The sequence below is a fragment of the Hyperolius riggenbachi genome, chromosome 5, assembly GCF_040937935.1.
Source record: "Hyperolius riggenbachi isolate aHypRig1 chromosome 5, aHypRig1.pri, whole genome shotgun sequence".
In the NCBI taxonomy this organism is placed as follows: domain Eukaryota; kingdom Metazoa; phylum Chordata; class Amphibia; order Anura; family Hyperoliidae; genus Hyperolius; species Hyperolius riggenbachi.
In genome coordinates, this window is record NC_090650.1 from 374025406 (window position 1) to 374044560 (window position 19155).

General features: G+C 43.0%; 1 protein-coding gene across 1 annotated transcript in view; it reads left to right on the forward strand.

The window, feature by feature from the left end:
- LOC137519014 (carbonic anhydrase 13-like) overlaps positions 1 to 15911 on the forward strand; it is a 52698-nt gene extending 36787 nt beyond the window's left edge. Inside the window, exons 3-7 of the mRNA XM_068237588.1 lie at positions 3469 to 3587; positions 5686 to 5781; positions 8440 to 8502; positions 12880 to 13035; positions 15406 to 15911. Of these exons, the coding sequence (XP_068093689.1) occupies positions 3469 to 3587; positions 5686 to 5781; positions 8440 to 8502; positions 12880 to 13035; positions 15406 to 15531 (560 nt within the window). The 3' untranslated portion in view covers positions 15532 to 15911. The remainder of the gene's footprint in view (positions 1 to 3468; positions 3588 to 5685; positions 5782 to 8439; positions 8503 to 12879; positions 13036 to 15405) is intronic.
- The last annotated feature ends 3244 nt before the right edge of the window (positions 15912 to 19155 follow it).

A 19155-nucleotide genomic window follows, 5' to 3' on the forward strand; every position in this document is an offset into this window, starting at 1 on the left:
ATATAGTAGTTGACAATCAATGATGGATACTAAAGCTACGTACACACGTTGGATTCAACTCGTGGAGATGATAAAGACTGCCTTGAGGGAATCCAGTGAATGGCCACCCAACGTCTGGTAAAAATCCTGCATGCCGGATCATTAAAGATCACTGGCCCCTGAGTGAGCAACAAGTGCATTGCTCTCCCCCGCCCTCAGTAAACTGCTCCGTCAGGCGCAGCTCATCGTCCCTCCCTCCCTAGCAACACCCCCTCCATAGAAACAGACGAATAACTACTCTAGCCTGCAGGCTAGTGACGCATGTGTACAGTATTGGCTATGTGTTTGTTACCCGAGGGTTCAAGTCCCAATCACTGCCGGGCAACAGCAATCACTTGTTGTGTTCAGAGCATCAAGGACTCCTGAAGTGAGAGGTACATGGAGGCTGCCATATTTATTTCCTTTTAAGCAATACCAATTGCCTGGCTGTCCTGCTGGTCCTCTGCCTCTAATACTCTTAGCCATAGACCCTGAAGAAGCATGCAGCAGATCAGGTATCTCTGACATTATTGTCAGATTTGACAAGATTATATGCGTGCTTGTTTCTGGTGTGATTAGGACACTACTGCAGTCAAATACATCAGCATGGCTGCCAGGTAACTGGTATTGCTTAAAATGAAATAAATATGGCAGCCGCCATATACCTCTCACTTCAGTTGTCCTTTAAGATTAGTAGTAAATAGAGAGTAACAGACATGTAATAGGTGCCAAGTAACAGTAGGTGATACGGAGCAGTGAGTGACAAAGCAATGGTAAATTGCAGTGAGTGCCAAGTTACATTGGAGAGTATGAATGATCCAGCAAACTTGGCCAAATTAAATTCAACTAGTTAAAGCCTCTAGCTGTACTGGTTAATTAAGCAGCTCCCAACTAATTGACAAACAGCAGTTGGATTTGATTGGTTCAGTTTCATGTCCTGTGTAAATTTGCATGAGAATTCTTTGATCATCACTGGCAATCTGAATCTCTTGCTCTGAGTTTGATACTTTGCAAGTAATCTGTGGACATGAATCTGTATAGAAGACCAGCTTATAATTCTAGTGATGCCAGTGCCATCTAGTGCTTTCTTTGAATTAGTGCAGTATCAAAAGAAATGTGTTTTGTAATATTTGTAGCAGTAGAGTCAGGCCGAGTCTCAGTTAGGTGCGGATATAGTAAACAGAATACCCAAGCAGCTCAGGGTGACCCAGAACCACTAGGAAAGTATAGGGGACTAAAAGAGACCGAAAAGCCCGCCTACTAAAAGTAAATGCTCAGTGTAATTTCCCTTCTTAAAATAGAAGTGAGCAAATGTGGTTACCCAAAATGCATCACTACTGAGGCCCATATGCAATTCACTTTTTCTCCTTAGTTTTGTCCAAGTTGATATTTATACCCCTTTGTCAATAAAAATGCTTTTTAAGCAACCAGGAAGCAAGAAAATACACTGAATAATTTAGTTCTGTTCTTTTCCATCTACTTTTGGTATTTTTTCAATTGCAAAGTGCTGAAAAAATTATTTTAACCAGAAGATTAAAAATTATCACCTAGGAGAAAACTTAGGTGAAAAAGTGAATTGCATATGGGCCTGAATGTGCAAAGTATCTCTCTATGCCCCAGAAGCCAGGCTTACATCCAGAACTGCTGGTGTATAGCAAGCCTATAGCTTATACACTTTACACAGCCATATCAACCCAACATGCAGACAAACTGTTTTGAACTTTTGGTCCTCCTCAATGCATGCAAGGGATTGATATGGCTTGTGTTTTTAGAAGGCAAATTACACTGTAGGATTGAGTAAACAAAGGGACTTATCTATTCAACATAAATCAGCTAACATCCTCTCAAGACCCTAATTTGGATGTTTTGCTCCGATTAAGTCATCTTTATGGCATATATTTATGTTTCCCAAAAAACCTAAGTATCCCTTTTTGATGTTGCATGTAAATAGCTGTGTGATCTAACAACTTGTCAGCATACAGGGTTCGAGTCTGATGAAAGTGGAACTGCTGTAAGGTTACTCTTATTTTTTTTAAGTTAGCCAATAAATGGTATCGTCCCAATTCAGATCTTTGTTATTATTTGGAAATTGTCACCCCCTACCGCAGTGACATCAACATTTGAACATGAAAGTAAATCAAACATATTAAACAAATATGTTTTTGTTTTTTTAAGTAAAAAAATGACAGCACTTCTTGGAGGACACCTATGAGCACAGTGACAGGTTAGAAATACAAATATTGTGTATAAATAATGTGAGTTGCCATTGTATAATAGTGAAAAACATTGTGCTTGCACTATTTATCTACTCCAGGCATGATTTGTGGCCCAGAAGATAACTTGGGCCAAAAGGGGTCTGTTCGCTAAATAATGACACATAATTGAAATAGGCCTGCGGTGTGTGCAGGGACAGCAGTGGTTGTATGATTTTGACCATCTATATAGCTGCACGCTGGGAGCAGTAGTGCACCAAACCTGTGATAAAGAAAATCTCCCGGTGGGAGTGGAGTACTTTCCTTGGGAGGGGAAGCCTTTGGATCCTAATGAGGATGCCCCATCCTCCTAAGCCTCGGTGATTCAGCGCTAGCAGGCCCCCGAACAGCACACATGTCAATATTTACCATCTGTGCTCCTGCGTAGGTGCTGTAACTACTTTCTGATGGGCCCCAGCAGAAGTAGACAAGCTCCATTGGGGACTGCACAGGCGACTCGCCCCTGCACTGTAGAGTGGATCCAATCGGGTTTGGCTGTTTCCATCAGAGCCCATTGGAAAGCCACTACTGTGGAGAGGATAATCAGGAAACCACTCCCCCCTCTGGACCTCCTCTACGATTCCACACTGCATTCCAGAGCATTAAGGATCACCAACGATCCCTCTCATCCAGGCTTCCGCTTTTTCAGTCGACACGTTCAGGCCGGAGGTTTCAGTCCATAGCCACCAGGACCTCAAGGCACAGGAACAGCTTCTCCCCCTCAGCTGTCAACTCTCTTTATCCACTTAACACACTCCCTACACCCGTTGATCATTCTCCCCTTACAAGCGAGGCTTGATAGAACTTGAATTGCACCTAAGCACCTTATGCAAACCTTGGGTTAAAGTTGCAGAATCGTTCATGTTGGAACTGCTGTATTTTGCTTTGCTTAATTGTTCAAGTTGGAACTGTACTTATATTGATGTATTGCCATTTTTTCAGCCCTGTATGCCAAGCCTAATTCTGGGCACGACCCTGTCATTCTTGCCAAAATAAATAAATGATTCTGATAAATGACTCTGATTCTGATTCTACTGCACCTGCGCAGGAGCACAGATGTTAAACATTGCTACGTGTTGTAGCTGCTAAATGTCAAGATATTATTTATTTAAGTTTCCTCTCCTTTTCAAAAAAAATAAAATAAAAGATTAAATAAAGAATGCTTAGTAAGACAGATCTTCTCCTTATTTCCTTGCAGTGGTAAGGGGTGGTCCGTTTCATGGAAGCTACAGGCTACGGCAGTTTCACTTTCATTGGGGGCCGTGTGATGACTATGGAGCAGAGCATAAGGTGGATGGAAGAGACTATGCAGCTGAGGTAAGGATTCATCTGGTTCTGGTGTTGGGCGACTACTGGAAAAAGTATGTTTCACTTTTTGCTACTTCCATCCCCCGAAGAGCACAAGTATAAAACAAAACTGCTTCCTGCAGTAGGGGGAACAGAAGATATCAGGAATAGAGTAAGCAATGAATAGATGCAAAGGAGTGTACACATGCTATGCTAAGCTTGGTTAAGCCAGTTCATGAGTGTGGGGCTCTGCTCCTTGACCAACTCCAGAATATGTGTAAAAATGTATGGGCATGCATGCAAAAACACATCGGGCCATATCTAATTCAAGGTAATAAGAGGCTCAAAACAAGCAAGCTTCTTATCACCTCACAGCACTTGGGATTCACCGGCAAATTCAATTGCCTGTTTCACCTGAGCGATGTTGGCGCATTAAGAGCATAACTAAGTATTCACCTGTTAAGTTGAATTGAATTAGGCGAAGCTCCCATTACCTAATTTAAGAACTTGCCAGTGCTTATCGCTGGCAAGTTTGTGAATTGCACAGAGCCCATGAAGTCTACAAGCATAAGAAAGATTTTCAAGAAAGTTCGGATTTTCGTAAAAATGTGTATCTTGTAAAAAAAATACATTATATGCTTCGGAAAATATTGAGTCATAAAATGCAAATTTCTATGCCAAAATATAATTTCTGTATGTGTACCAATCAGGGAGATTCGTCCTTACTTTCTATTCTTGAGACATTCATGAACCTTTTTTTTAATAAATAAGGGAAAACAATAAACATTTGATGGCAGTTCCAACTCTTCACCCAAAATTGGGCATTCCATTGACTTTTTCTCCTAAGTTTTCTCCAAAGAGATCATTCTCCATCTTCTGTTTACAATAACTTTCCAGCACTCTGCAATTGAAAAAAGTAGCAAAAAGTGGTTGAAAAGGTACCGCTAAAATATTTCTTTCCTGCTGGTGGATTAAAAGGCATTTTATTGATAAAGTGTGAAAATATCACCTAGGATAAAACTTAGGAAAAACGGTGAATTGCATATGGGCCCTGTTGGTGTTATTTCTCACTGCTTGTAGGTACATATATACCAACTTCCTAGAAAGACAGACAGTGTGGGACATTCTCAGACGATGATATTGACAGCATTAAAGTGGTCTGAAACTCTGACATAACATTCAATAAAAATGTGTTTTCCTACTTTTTATTACTCATACAGTTATCATATTTGCTTTTGTGCACATGTAATATTGTCTGTTTACAAATTACAAGTTTCCAAAGTGCAGTTTTTCTTGCCCTGAAAGCTGGCATTGCATTTTATTATTTTTCTATTATAACTGCTTTTTATTATATATTAAAATCTTATGAGTTATTCTGAACACTGAGTCTGCTTGAAGTTTTTCAGAGAGTGTTTGTTTACATTCCAGTGCTGATACATTTGTGTTTAATGCTGGGCATACATGAGTCGACCCGGTGGCTCGATTAGCCACCGGATCGACTCCCGCCACGTCCCCGCTCGTCCCCGCCGCTGTCCGGATCGATTCCCGCTCATCCCCGCGGGCGCTCATTATTTTCCGCTCAATTCCCCGCTATTGTCCACCTGCAGGGATCGAGCGGGGAATCGATCAGGCGGGTCATCGGACCTGTCGGAAATTATCAGCTGGGAGCATCAGCGGCTCGATACACGGTACAGAAACGTACCGTGTATCCCCAGCATAACACGTAAAAAATATCTTGTTATCTATAGTTTTGAAGCTGAATAGCAGGAGAAAGTGCTTTGTTTAACCATTTCAGTGATGTTCTGCTTAAAAAAAAATTCTGGGATAGTAGCTTTGAAGCTGTATGGAATCTTTAAGATCAAAGTAGAAATGCTGACTTTCAGACCACTTTTAAAATTTCAAAGAGTTTTTTATCCTTGTCGGTTTTATCTAAAACAAAAATATATATTCTCCCTAAAGTAGCTTTCTAAATGGGACACTGCTAAGATATCACGCGTTCCTTTTTTTATAGTCTTCACTTTTGGTTGTGTGATGATACCCAAAGAGCTTCCTGCAGTGACATCATACTGTAAATCATGATGTAAGACCTGACTGATATATTTAACTCTAATTATGTTGTGTTTTACAGCTGCACATTGTTCACTGGAACTCACAGAAATACCCATCATTTATTGATGCGGTATACAAGCCCGATGGGTTGGGCGTTGTAGGAGTGTTTTTGAAGGTATGATTTATGAACTTCTAACTATTTTTTATCAATGGCGACGGAACCTAAAAAGCATTGATTCATTTGTCTAGATAAGCATTTATACCACCCAACCACCTCTAAGTGCACTTAAAGCAAACCTGTAACATTCGCTGTGGACGCAGCTGCGGGCAGTCAGTATGCCCCCGCAGCTGCTTCACTTTCCCTGTCGGGTGCTTCCCCTGTCCCCTCGGCGTCTAGCACACCGAGGAGGGGATTGTCAGTGGCTCATAGAGTGGCTTTGTCGCGTGAGCGGACAGACAGGACCTTTATGCGGGGAGAAGGCACGTCAGCTGAACTGCCGGTCGGCTGACGTCAGAGGTGACTCTCGGCAGTCCTGATTGGCTGATGGGCGTGGCCGAGGGGGTCTCCTCCGCTTCTTAAAGAGGAACTCCAGTAAAATAATGTAATAAAAAAAAAAGTTCTTCATTTTTACAATTATTATGTATAAATGATTTAGTCAGTGTTTGGCCATTGTAAAATCTTTTACATCCCTGATTTATATTCTGACATTTATTACATGGTGACATTTTTACTGTGGGCAGGTTATGTAGCTGCTGCTAGCTGTTTTGGCTGTTAGAGACAGCTGTAAACAGCTAATTCCTGTCTGTGAGCCTTGTTACATTGTGGCAGTTTGCCCAGAGTACTGCAGTCCCAGAGCTTCTTGTGGGAGGAATTTCAGCACAAAATCAGTCATACAGCGCCCCCTGATGGTCTGTTTGTGAAAAGGAATATATTTCTCATGTAAAAGGGGGTATCAGCTACTGATTGGGATAAAGTTCAATTCTTGGTTGGAGTTTCTCTTTAAGCCTCCGAGAATCACTTGCAAACTGTCTGCTGTTGCGAATGCTTCGTGTGAGCACTCAGACCTTAGATAGATCCGGTGTGCTTTGATCTGGGAGGAAACCAGGGATTTCACGCAAGACTAGGAATTATTATTACTATTGTTATTATTGCTTGATTACTTGTGTATGACTCTGGCTCTCTTCTGACTATTCCTACGCTAATGATTCTGTACTTTAACCCATCTGATCCTGTTGCTGACTCTGCCTGAATTATCTCTATCCTTTTGCCTGCCGATTTTGTACTGTATCTTCCTGTCTGTTGCCGAACCGATCTGTCTGACCACTCCACTCACTAGTGAGCCCTTGCCACTGGTGAGGTTCATTACTGATAGTACCCACCAGCTCTTCTGGTGAGGTTCTGCCAAAACTATTCAGTATTACTGTTGCACCAAGCACTATACACTTGCTATTACCGTGTTAGCTATACTTGCATTATTGGTGATTCTGCAGATCACCATATAATCAGGTATAGTGTCTTATTATTGGTGATACTGCAGACATCTAATCGTTACAAAACCTGAACTGAAAATTAAAAGTCAAAATAAACATACATACGTCATACTTACCTCCCGTTTAATCTACTCATCAATCTCTTTCTCCTCTCCTGCATCCTGTTTGTCCACTGTGATCAATTGAATTCTCTATCTTTATTATTCTGCCACCTTCAATTATTCCATCAGTAAGGATGCTGCTAGACTCCAATCCCATTTCTTCAGGTCCCTTTTACGGCGCTCTTCTCTCCTAAGCGAGGTCATTTTTGTGAGTGCATGATGAGTATAATGCATTGCATACAATATACTGCATTACACTCTACTCATTGTACGTTAAGAGTTTGTGCACATTATTCTGCTTAACGTAGTTTAGTGAATATACTCCAATGTGTGTAACACTCTGTGAGGTTGCCTGGGTGTGAGCTCTTCTCTCCACGGTCCGATGATTGGATTGTGTAGGCTAGGCTTTCACATCTCTCAAGACATTGTTCTTGTTGTTGACATCATTATACTCTTTCTTTCTGCAATCATGCTTATACTGTTATACTGACAGTGCTGTGCAATGCAGTCAAACTTGACTGTATCACACTGCAGCCTCCCCCTTCCAATCTGTGTGAGCAGCTGTGCAAGGATTACATGATGATTCATTAAAGGGGTTCTTTCGCGAAAAAAGTAGGCAGTTAAAAAATGTGACAGATGACAGGTTTTGGGCCAGTCCATCTTTTTAAGGGGGATTCTCAGGGCTTTCTTTGTTTTCAACAGCATTTCCTGAACAGCAGTTTAACTGCCAAAATAGCAAGATACCAGCCGGCCTCCCTAATCACTTGCACACTATTATGTCAGTTAGATATTGCAACTGTTGTTCAGGAAATGCTGTTGAAAACAAAGAAAGCCCTGAGAATCCCCCTTAAAAAGATGGACTGGCCCAAAACCTGTCATCTGTCACATTTTTTAACTGCCTACTTTTTTCGCGAAAGAACTCCTTTAACTGAATTGTACACTATTACTGGCTTTATATATACAATACATTAATTTAATTCGACTTTAAAGAGTACAATATTGGAATAAATGGTAATGTCTCATATTTTCATGGTCAAATTTATAAACTCCTATATCAATAGTTCAAGTATTATATTATACAATCATTTGTTTATTCATTGTTATTGTAATGGGTGTTTAGGGACACTATCAAACCAGCTTGTTATTTTTGCATAGTGGCCATTATATCAAATCACTGGCAGAGGATGATCATATACAATATTTCATTCATATATTTCACATTGGTATTTATTGCTTTTTAGGTCGGAGAGCATAACAAAACCCTGGAGAGGGTTACAGATGCATTTAAAGCCATCAGTACTAAGGTATTCATCTATTCCTCTCTATTTCTGATTTGAATGGTGTTGGTGAGATATATTATATATGTATATATTATTATTATCTTTAGTATTTATTTTGAGAGAAAAAGGTTTTTGATCCGCTGCTTATTTGTCCTCTGACCAAGAAATGACTAGTCTGTAATTATAATGGTAAGGGCTGGTTTACATGGACGCTTGGCGGCGGTCAGAGCGGCCGTAAGCCGCGTTGTCCTGTGACGGCTTGTTCGGGGGCGGCGGTATGCGTCGGCTTCCAGCCGCAATCAGTGTTTGTCATGCCTTCAAGGGAATATGAAGACGTGGCGGCTAAGCGACCCTAGAAGCCGCATGCGCTTCTAGGGCCGGCTGAAATGACGCGTTAAATCAGGATCGAAACGCCGCGTTTGCGCAATCAACGGTTATCGCAGTAACCCTGCGATGCTAAACGTTCCCATTCACTTGATTGGGAGCATTTAGCCGACGTGTTCCGAACGCTTGGAGGTAAACGCTGCCAAGCGTCCGTGTGAACCAGCCCTAAGTTTATTGTAGCTGTGAGAGACAGAATACCAACAGAAGAACGCCCCCAAGAACCCAGTATTCCAAAGTCAGAGCTTGATGTGCATTGTTATGATGAGTATTTGATCCCCAATCAACCAGCAAGATCTCAGGTGTCTTCACTGGATGCAGGTCACTATCTGAGATTAAGACAACCGTCTGTAATTGAGTGCGCCTAGTCCCAGCTTTTACAGGCCCTGTGAAAAAAGACACCTATCCACAACAGCAATCAGTCAATCAGATTCACAACTAGCCACCATGTCCAAGACTATAGAACTGTCCAAGGATGTCAAGGACAAGCTTGTAGACCTGCACAAGGCTAGCCCAGGCCACAAGACCAAATCGGCAAGCAGCTTGGTGAGAAGGTGACAACAGTTGGTGCGATAATTTGCAAATGTAAAGCCCAATGTAAAGGTGGGGGGGAAAGGCTGCGCATCCCTAAACACATGTTGCAATTGAATGGTTAATCGCACAGGCATACACCGCCTCTGCCAGACTGAAAAATGCATGCCCTGCATCCGAGACAAGTGCTAACATTTATTAAACTAGGAGGAACTTTAGCTTCTAATATGGTTTGCATGCAAAGTATATTATACTAGACACTTGCGCCACGATGAGGCAAACCTCCGGGCAAGTGACCTAACCTAAATTCAAAACCTTGGGAGCAGCTAAGCAAAAAAAATGTGTAACTTACATTTGGTTAAACAGCGAGGAGAACGCCAGCGCATACCACTAAGGCTGCATCTGAAATGACCACCAGCTCAGTGTGCAGCACCTAAATAGATTTTCTGCACACTTCGCATTCAATTCAAATGCAAATCATATGCAAATCTGCTACTACTTATCATGCAAACAGGAAACTCAGGAGGAGGGTCTGGGAGCAGCTAACCTGACAGTTACATAGTTACAAAGTTAAGGAAAGGTGGGGGGTGAAGGCTGCGCATCCCTAAACAAATGTTGCAATTGAATGGTTAATCGCACAGGTATACACCGCCTCTGCCAGACTGAAAAATGCATGCCCTGCATCCAAGACAAGTGCTAACATTTATTAAACTAGGAGGTACTTTAGCTTCCAATATGGTTTGCATGCAAAGTATATTATACTAGACACTTGTGCCACGGTGAGGCAAACCTCCGGGCAAGTGACCTAACCTAAATTTAAAACCTTGGGAGCAGCTAAGCAAAACAAATGTGTAACTTACATTTGGTTGAACAGCGAGGAGAACACCAGCGCATACCACTAAGGCTGCATCTGAAATGACCACCAGCTCAGTGTGCAGCACCTAAATAGATTTTCTGCACACTTCGCATTCAATTCAGATGCAAATCATATGCAAATTTGCTACTACTTATCATGCAAACAGGAAACTCAGGAGGAGGGGCTGGGAGCAGCTAACCTGACAGTTACATAGTTACAAAGTAACTGTGCGATTAACCATTCAATTGCAACATGTGTTTAGGGATACGCAGCCTTTCCCCCCACCTTTCATTCTGAGGTTTACCTATGTTTAAAGACTGATGATATATAGTGAGTCTTCTGACACATGGTGACTGCTGCATAATCTGGAGTGCATCGAGTAAGGCGGGGGAGCCTTTTTGAATGCCCCAGACGTGCATATGACCATTTTGGTAGTGGTTCTACAGATCTGGTGAGTCGCTCTCCATTTGGTGTTGGTGGTGGAGGGTGACACAAAATTGAGTTGTAATGCTGGTCAAGTTGTGTATATTGCATCAAGGTCAGTGTTTTTGGTTTTTGAGGATTCTTTTGTAGCTACTATAGCCTATCATTACAATTTTAGACTGGTCATTTCTTGGTCAGAGGACAAATGATGAAATGAACAAAATCAGCTGGAGATCAAATACTTCTTTCCCTCACCATGTATTTATTTATGTTACATCCTATATTATAAAGTCCTTGTCCTTGTCACTGCATCCTCCTGTGTCCATGGTGGCACACGGATGGACTTCAGAGAGCGGAGGAGGACAGGCGCAGGGGTACGGACGGGCTTGTGCATGCGTATGGGTCGCAAACATGCGTGTGTGTGTGGGGGGGGGGGGGGGGTCCGAGACCTAACACCCATTTGTCTAGTTACATATAATATGGAAGCTATTTTACAACTATAGGCAATGCGAATGCGAACTGCTGTTACAATCTGCTGTTATATATGTATTGGTTTCTTTATTACAATGTTTCTATATGTTATGCACCGGTGTCGTATACAGAAATACACACTGAGGAATTTGGAAGATGTCATTATCTGTTTATTTTTTATAGTGCCATCATCTTCTATGCAGCTGTGCAGAGTGAGAAATAGACAACTGTGTAAACATAATTCATCCCTATTACAGTGGGAACTTCCATCAATGCAAGTATCTAAATAAATGCCCAGCTTATGCATAGTTCAGTAAGAACATTCATACATATAAGCACATATTTATTATTAATATCATTATTACAGTATGTGTTTGTACAGCACTGATCTTTTCTACAGTCCAGAGTACACTGAATGGTTCACTCACAGGAACTCACAATATAGTACATACAGTAGCTCCCAACTGTCAGTCCCTCTTTGGGGACCCAGTCCCTCTGTACCTCATGTTTCCTCATTTGTCCCTCTTTCAGGACTCATGCACTGATCTATGTAAATATTTGTATTTTTCTACTGAAATTGACTTCGAAACTTCATCCTTTGAGTTGATTTTTTGTTCTTATTTTCAAATGTTAATATGAAGGAAAATGAACCAGGATAGAAAGGACCAGTGTGCTTTGAATTATAAAACAGCATATATTTTTCATTAAATCTTTATGGTATAGGGAGTGTTCTGGGGGCATGGTTAGGGGTGTGGCAGGGGCGTGGCTTAACTGTTTCTCTTTCTCATCTCAAAAAGTTGGGAGGTATGTCATAGAGTAATATCCCACCCACACTCTAGTATTAATTTGGGGGAGGACAATTAATAGGACGGTACAGTGCCGGCAAGAAGCAATGCACCCATCCCCGCCCACTCTTTCTAAGTTTATAGTCAGTTAGGGCCAGTTCACATGGATGCCTAAACGAGGTGGATGCGGCTTTCGTAACGTAAATGTATTGAAGCGCAGTCCATTAAAATGACTGGAAGTGCTTTTTAACTGATGGTTATGCCTTTTCGAGTTGTTCATGTGAATGCCGCCAGGGCCGGATTTCTGGAAAGGCCACAAAGGCCAGGGCCCTGGGTGGCTGTAGGCCAAAGGGACCCCTAGACATGAAGGAGTGGTTACTACATATGAAAGAGGAGGGTGAAAATGGGAGCAACCCATGAAAAATGAAACTAATGCTGAAGGGAGCTGTTCATGAAAGAAACATGGATGATACACATAGAAGATGGGGCTGCACATGGCATGGGAGGGACGCTGTGGCACAAGAAAGGGGAGTCACAACAAACTGTGCCCATGGGCACAAAAAGTATCACTCCGGCCTTGAATTCTGCACTAGATCCATCGTCTCATCTCATCCTGGATGCTGCATGTAGTGTTCAGGATCGGGTTTAGATTGGAGCTTCCATATCTCAAAACGAGATGTGACAACAAAATGCTGGTAACTATTGGCGAATGCTTTTCTGGTAGGAGTAATATACAGTTGTTATTTTACCATCCTCTTATATACGGTACTCCTTTATTGCTGGCACTATGGATTCTACATATTCTGGAAAGGACAGGTATAAGCCATTGGTTACATAGCTATATGAAATTGTACTTATGTTGTGTAAATGTTTTCTCAGTGTAGCCCTTATACAGTATATATATATTAGATAATCCAATGCAGTAAAATGACATCTGGAATATCTACATTGCAGGGCAAACAGTCCTCTTTTACAAACTTTGATCCTTCGAGATTGCTTCCTGAATGCAAGGACTTCTGGACCTACCCAGGATCACTTACCGTCCCACCACTGCTAGAGAGCGTCATATGGGCTGTTCTCAAGGAGCCAATACCCATTAGCTCCAGACAGGTGGGAATGTAGTTGTTTGATATGTATCTAAATTGCATGCAATACAACTCTATACATAACGTGGACACTTCGTTAAAGGGACTCCAAGCACCTCTCATGGGCATGCCTTTAAGCCAGACGACTTCCAACAAAGTCGTGCTATGGTCCCTCCAGAGGAGCCTCTAGCAATGGCCATGCGTGTCACTTTCTCTTCCTGCTTCATTCAGTGATGCACTTCTCTAACAGAGAAGACAGGGGTGACCTGGAAGTTATAACATAGCCAAGATGGCAGCCTCGATTTTTAAATTGAAATCGAAGGAAAACTGTTTGGTGTAGAATGGTGATTCAGGCATCACATGAAAGAGGAGAGCACAAGCTACAGAAAGGTATGCATCTTTAAAGTGACTCTGTAACAAAAATTACAACGTTTTTTCTACCATCCTACAAGTTCCTAAACCTATTCTTATGTGTTCTGGCTTACTGTAGCTCTTTCTACTATAACCATCTCTGTAATAAATCAATGTATCTTTCCCCTGTCAGACTTGTCGGCCTGTGCCTGGAAGGCTGCCAAGTTCTTCAGTGTTGAACTGTTCCTCTATGCACACTCCAGTGTGTGTTTTATTTACATAAGCCAGCAGCTTCTCTGCTATCTTATCAGTGATAGAAGAGAGCTGGATAAAAATCCTCCTCTGGAGGCTGTGAAAGGAGCTGGTCTGTCACATACTGAGGAATTAAGGACATAGGCAGAGCTGTCTGCAGGAAGCCTGTAATGTTCAGTGCATGAGAGAAGCTGGGGACATAAGGTAAACACACACAAGTGATCTCTTGAGATTCAGAAGTAAGGCTGTATACAGCCTGCTTGTGTATGGATGTATTTTCTTTGTGTGGACATGCTGTACATCAACCTACTTCCTGTTTTGGTGGCCATTTTGTTTGTTTATAAACAAACTTTTTAAAACTGTTTTTGACCACTTTTAATGCGGCGGGGAGCGGCGAAATTGTGACAGAGGGTAATAGGAGATGTCCCCTAACGCACTGGTATGTTTACTTTTGTGTGATTTTAACAATACAGATTCTCTTTAAGTACTTTGCAGTACTGGTGGGAGTCGCTAGGCATACCCATGAGAGGTGCTTGGAGTCCCTTTAAAAAAATTCCACAAAGTGCCAAATAATGCAGAGAACTAACATCTTTTGTGCTTAACGAGCATGAAATACAACCGACAGAATGCATGACCACCTTAAAGGGAACCCGAGGTGAGAAGGATGTGGAGGCTGCCATATTTCCTTGTAAACAATGCCAGTTGCCTGGCAGCCCTGTTGATCTTCTGGCATAAGTAGTGTCTAAGTCAAAACCCTGGTACAAGCATATGGCTAATCCAGTAAAACCTGAGTCTACTGAGTCAGGTCCTCTTCACTCCTTTGTGTAGCTGCACCGTGCAGCCTATGAGCTTGTGGCTTCCTGTCAGATGACGTGCTGTGTCGGGAGCCACAAGCTAATAGGCTGCATGATGCTGCTACACAGAGGAGTGAAGAGGACCTGTCCCGCCAGATTGAGGTAAAGTATTATGCTTTGCTGCAGCCAAAGCATGCAATTTGGGTGCCCGCTAGTGGCGAAAGTTTGGGCGCCGCCATAGGCGCCTATAGAAATTTCGGCATTGAGCTGTTAGGGTTAGGCATTAGGCAGGTAGTTTGTGCCGGGGCAGTCTTAGGGTTGGGCGTCAGGCAGGTCGTTTGTGCCAGGTAGTCTTAGGGTTGGGCCTGATGCAGGTAGTTTGTGCAGCGGGCGGCGCTTTAGGGCTAGGCATCAGGCACGTAGTTTGTGTGGAGGCGGTCTTAGGGCTAGGCTAGGCAGGTAGTTTGTGCTGGAGCAGTCTTAGGGTTGGGCGTCAGGCAGGTAGTTTGTGCGGCAGGCGGAGCTTTAGGGCTAGGAGTCAGGCACGTAGTTTGTGCAGGGGCAGTCTTAGGGCTAAGCTAGGCAGGTAGTTTGTGTTGGGGGGGAGAAGGTACGCACCAGAGCCAGGGTTCTGTGTGAGAGTAGGCTTAGGTTTAGCCATAGTAAAATATCAGTATTTAATACCGATATTTTACACTTTAATAGCAAGCAAAATATTGGTATCAAATATCAATATTTTACTGTTGGTATTACTGGGCACCCAAATTTCAGTGTGCCTTTTTTGTATGTACGCCGACTTTAGCTGCCACTGCTCTGCAAACCTGGGGGGTGCCAGGGGGAGTAGAACAGATCAAGACAAGGGAGTGCACTCTTCTTCTTACTAGTCCACTTCCAGGCATGGCAGTACACGATCCACTGTTCTGTGTGACTTGTTTTGAGTACAAGTCCCCTTTAAATCCACCTGGTGATTTGATGCGGATGTCATAAATGTTTTTCAGCTTTCGCAGTTTCGCAGTCTATTGAGGACCAGCGAAGCGGATGAAATTGAATCGTGCTGCATGGAAACTAATCACCGTCCGGTCCAGCCGCACCGAGGAAGGACAGTCAGAGCATCTTTCTTATGAGGACTCTCTTATGTAACTGCTAACAGGGAAGAGTGAGCTGAGGACATTTCTTTCCCTCAGGGCACCAGTGAAGAGGCTGCCAGATCTGCAGTGTGTGTCCAATAACTGATGTATAATAGGCTATAATAGACTTTGTACAGAAGCTTAAAATAACCAGGCTGCGTTTCGATAACATTCTTTAAATAGAATTCTTGAAGATTATTGTGCAATGCAATTCCTAATATTTATGTATCGTTTGTGTTTTTCTCTGAGTGATCTGTGTTATTGATTCTTGTTTTGCGCATTGTGTTGTAAAAACTTCTGCACTCCGAGGTCTGTTTACCAAAGACTATAAAGAAACCTATCCCTGGCCGGGATAATAAAAAGCCCTGAGAATCCTTGCCAGTTAAAATAATTCTATCCTCAAAAAAGGTAAAAACATTTGCCTATCACAAAAGGAGGGTCCATACTTGTTTGTTTGTGTTTTCCTGCACCACGCGTTTGTATGTGTTAAAACACTCGCATTTTGGCAAAATAGCTAATATTAAAACAGAAGGTACACATTTGCGATAATTCAGCTTTAAAGCCAATGGGTACCGTTTAAAAAATAAGAAAGTCAGATACTCACCTAAGGAGAGGGAAGGCTCGGTCCTAATGAGCCTTCCCTCTCCTCTCCCGGTGCCCTCAGTGCTGCACTGGCTCCCCCATTCGCGTCCGCCGCCACAGGGACTTCGGAAGTCTTCGGGAGCACTCGGGCTTCCGAAGACGGGCCGCTCCATACTACGCACGCGCGAGTGCGTCATAGAGGGCGCTCGCGCATGCGTAGTATGGAGCCGCCTGTCTTCGGGAGCCCGAGTGCTCCCGAAGGCTTCCGAAAGCTCCTTTCGGCATGCGGAAGTGGCAGTATTTGACCGGACTGGTCGATTACTGCCACGGGGGATCCTGCGCGGGATCGGGCACTGGGAGAGGAGAGGGAAGGCTCATTAGGACCGAGCCTTCCCTCTCCTTAGGTGAGTATCTGACTTTTTTTATTTTTTAAACGGTAAACATTCACTTTAAGTGAGCAACTATGTTCTCCCACAATGCATCACTGCTGAATATGCAAATTATCTCCTTATGCCCCAGAAGCCAGGCTTGCATCCAGAATCGCTGATGTATAGCAAGCCTATAGCTTATAGAATTTACAGAGCCACATCAACCCAACATGCAGACAGCCTGTATCAGTGCATGGCAGGGATTGATATTCATTAGTGATCCATTGTGGGAGCTCACAGCCGCTCACTTAAAGCTGAATTATTTCAAATACCTTCTGTTTTAAGAAGGCAATCTACACTGAGCATTGCATTTTAGTAGGAGGGCTTTTTGGTCTCTTTTAGTTCCCTATACTTTCCTTGTAGTTTGGGTCACCCCGAGCTGCTTGAATATTCTGTAGCTAATTCTGGCCCGGATAATTTACCTCACAGGAGCCTGTAGGCACAGATGTCCTGGCGTAACTTGAGGTGTATTAGGTAGCCAGAGATGCCACCAGATGAAGATAGATCTTGTCAGTGAAATGCCAGGAGCAGACTGAGTAAACTCACTCTCATCAGGACTCTGCATAGAACAGACAGGAGGGAGGAGCTCTAGGAGTAGAGTGAGCCGCCTTTCCATCACCAGGCGCCAATAGACACAAGCCCACTGTGCCTTATGGTAAATCCGGCCCTAAGCTAATGTTATAAATATAACTAAATGCGCGCTTTTGTGGCATGCCGTCAGTTTTTTCCTACATGCCGAATTCACATTAAAACAAACAAGCGATGTAAATCACTGAGCCCGTTGACTTACATTGGCTGTAAGTTCTAATGCAAATTTGCATGCCGGCATGTTTTTTGACAATCGTGAACCCTGCCTAAACATTTTTTGACTGCCTAGATCTATGGTGTACTACTGGGGTTTATATATTGATACATTTTGCAAGTTGGAATTATGGAATGGTAAGACTACAGCTACTGCAGCATTAGGTCTGGTTCACACTGCAGTGGATGCGGAAGCAGTGCGGTAAGTGCGTCCACTCAGAATGCGCTGTGTCATTTACAACATTACTTACTGTCTCCGTGCACTGCGTTCGCCCTGCCACCTGTCCGCTTGTCCGTCATACTGCCTATCCCGAAACCTATCAGAGACCAGAAGAAGCCTGGGGCTTCCTGTTGGATTGTAAAAAAAATCAATGTGAGTCCTAACTAGCAACAGGTAGTATTCTCACTGGTCTACCATGAAGCAGTGAGAATTTTCCCTGTTGAGGCAGGATTCCCATTGGTCTTCTCCAAACCAGTAGGATGCCCCATGCTTCAGCTGGTCTCCGATCCCCTGCAGTGGACCGAGCGGCGGCGGTGGAACTGAATCCACAGGACAGGTGAGTGTTCTCCATGCGGCGACACCAGTGGGAACAGACACCATCCATTGCCATAGGCTTCCATTGCGTCTGATTTGCGGCACGACCGAGATATGATTGCAGAAAAATACAGCAGGCCGGGACTTATATGTGGTCCAGACGGTTTGCATTGTGTTCACATTCCAATTGACAGTGTGAACGCATCCTTTTAATAACATAGCTTGTGTTCACCGGACAAGTTTGCTGCATTCTGGATAACGCTGCCATATTCTTATTCAGTGGCTCTGGTCTATTTGAAAGGCCAAGGTGATTTATTATGTCAGGCTGGAACCCACTAGAGCAATTTTTTGATTTCCCTAAACGCTCTGCCAATGTAAATAAATGTAACAAATTCCACGGTAGTGATTGCGATTAGAAAAATTGCAGGACATGCAGCATTTTGGGAGCGTTTGTGCTTCAGTGTAAAGTATATAAGTGCTGGCAAATCACTCATAACTCGATACACATAGTGATTTGTGTGTGATTTTAAGTTACTGCAAATTGTAAAAAAAATTAAAATAATTTGAAGGGACCAATCAGAATTAAAATCGCTAATCACAACATCGCTATCACAATCGCTAGCAAAAAGCTTGCACTTTTTAAAATAACTACCAGAATTGCCGGAAAACGCTCATTAAAAAATCGCTTACAAAATGCTAATTAGGACCGCTAGTGATATCGCTTTGTGATTTGTAATGGGTTCCAGGCCTGAAATGATTCACTGATTGATAATGCCAGTATAGCACACTTCTGATTCTGTCCCTTGAAGAGATCAGGGAGCCCATGGCTTCCAAAATATGAGAAATTACATGAAGTCCTTTCCACAACATTATTAATGAAGTTTGCTTTGGCAGGGACAGAACGGCCAGAATGCTGGAATCCACACCTGAGTAACAAATGGGGAGAGAGAGGTGGTCCAGAAGACTGGCATTATTGTTTGCAATACCCAGAAGCCACTTCTGCAGATTACATACTGCATAGATAAAACATTTGCAAATAAAGTGGTCCTGCTTCCCGGCAATGCATTTTTAGGGCATTTTATTCTCACTGATTCAGTGCCGTAGCTAGAGATAATGGGTCCCCATAGCGAAATTTTCATGGGGCCATCCGATGCAGGCACTCTTGAGCAATGCCACCTGCTCCTACCCTATGGATATGAGCAGAGGCGTAGTTAGGGTTTTCAGCGCCCTTTGACAGAGACAGTTTTTGCGCCCCCCCCTCCCTGGACAAAATGT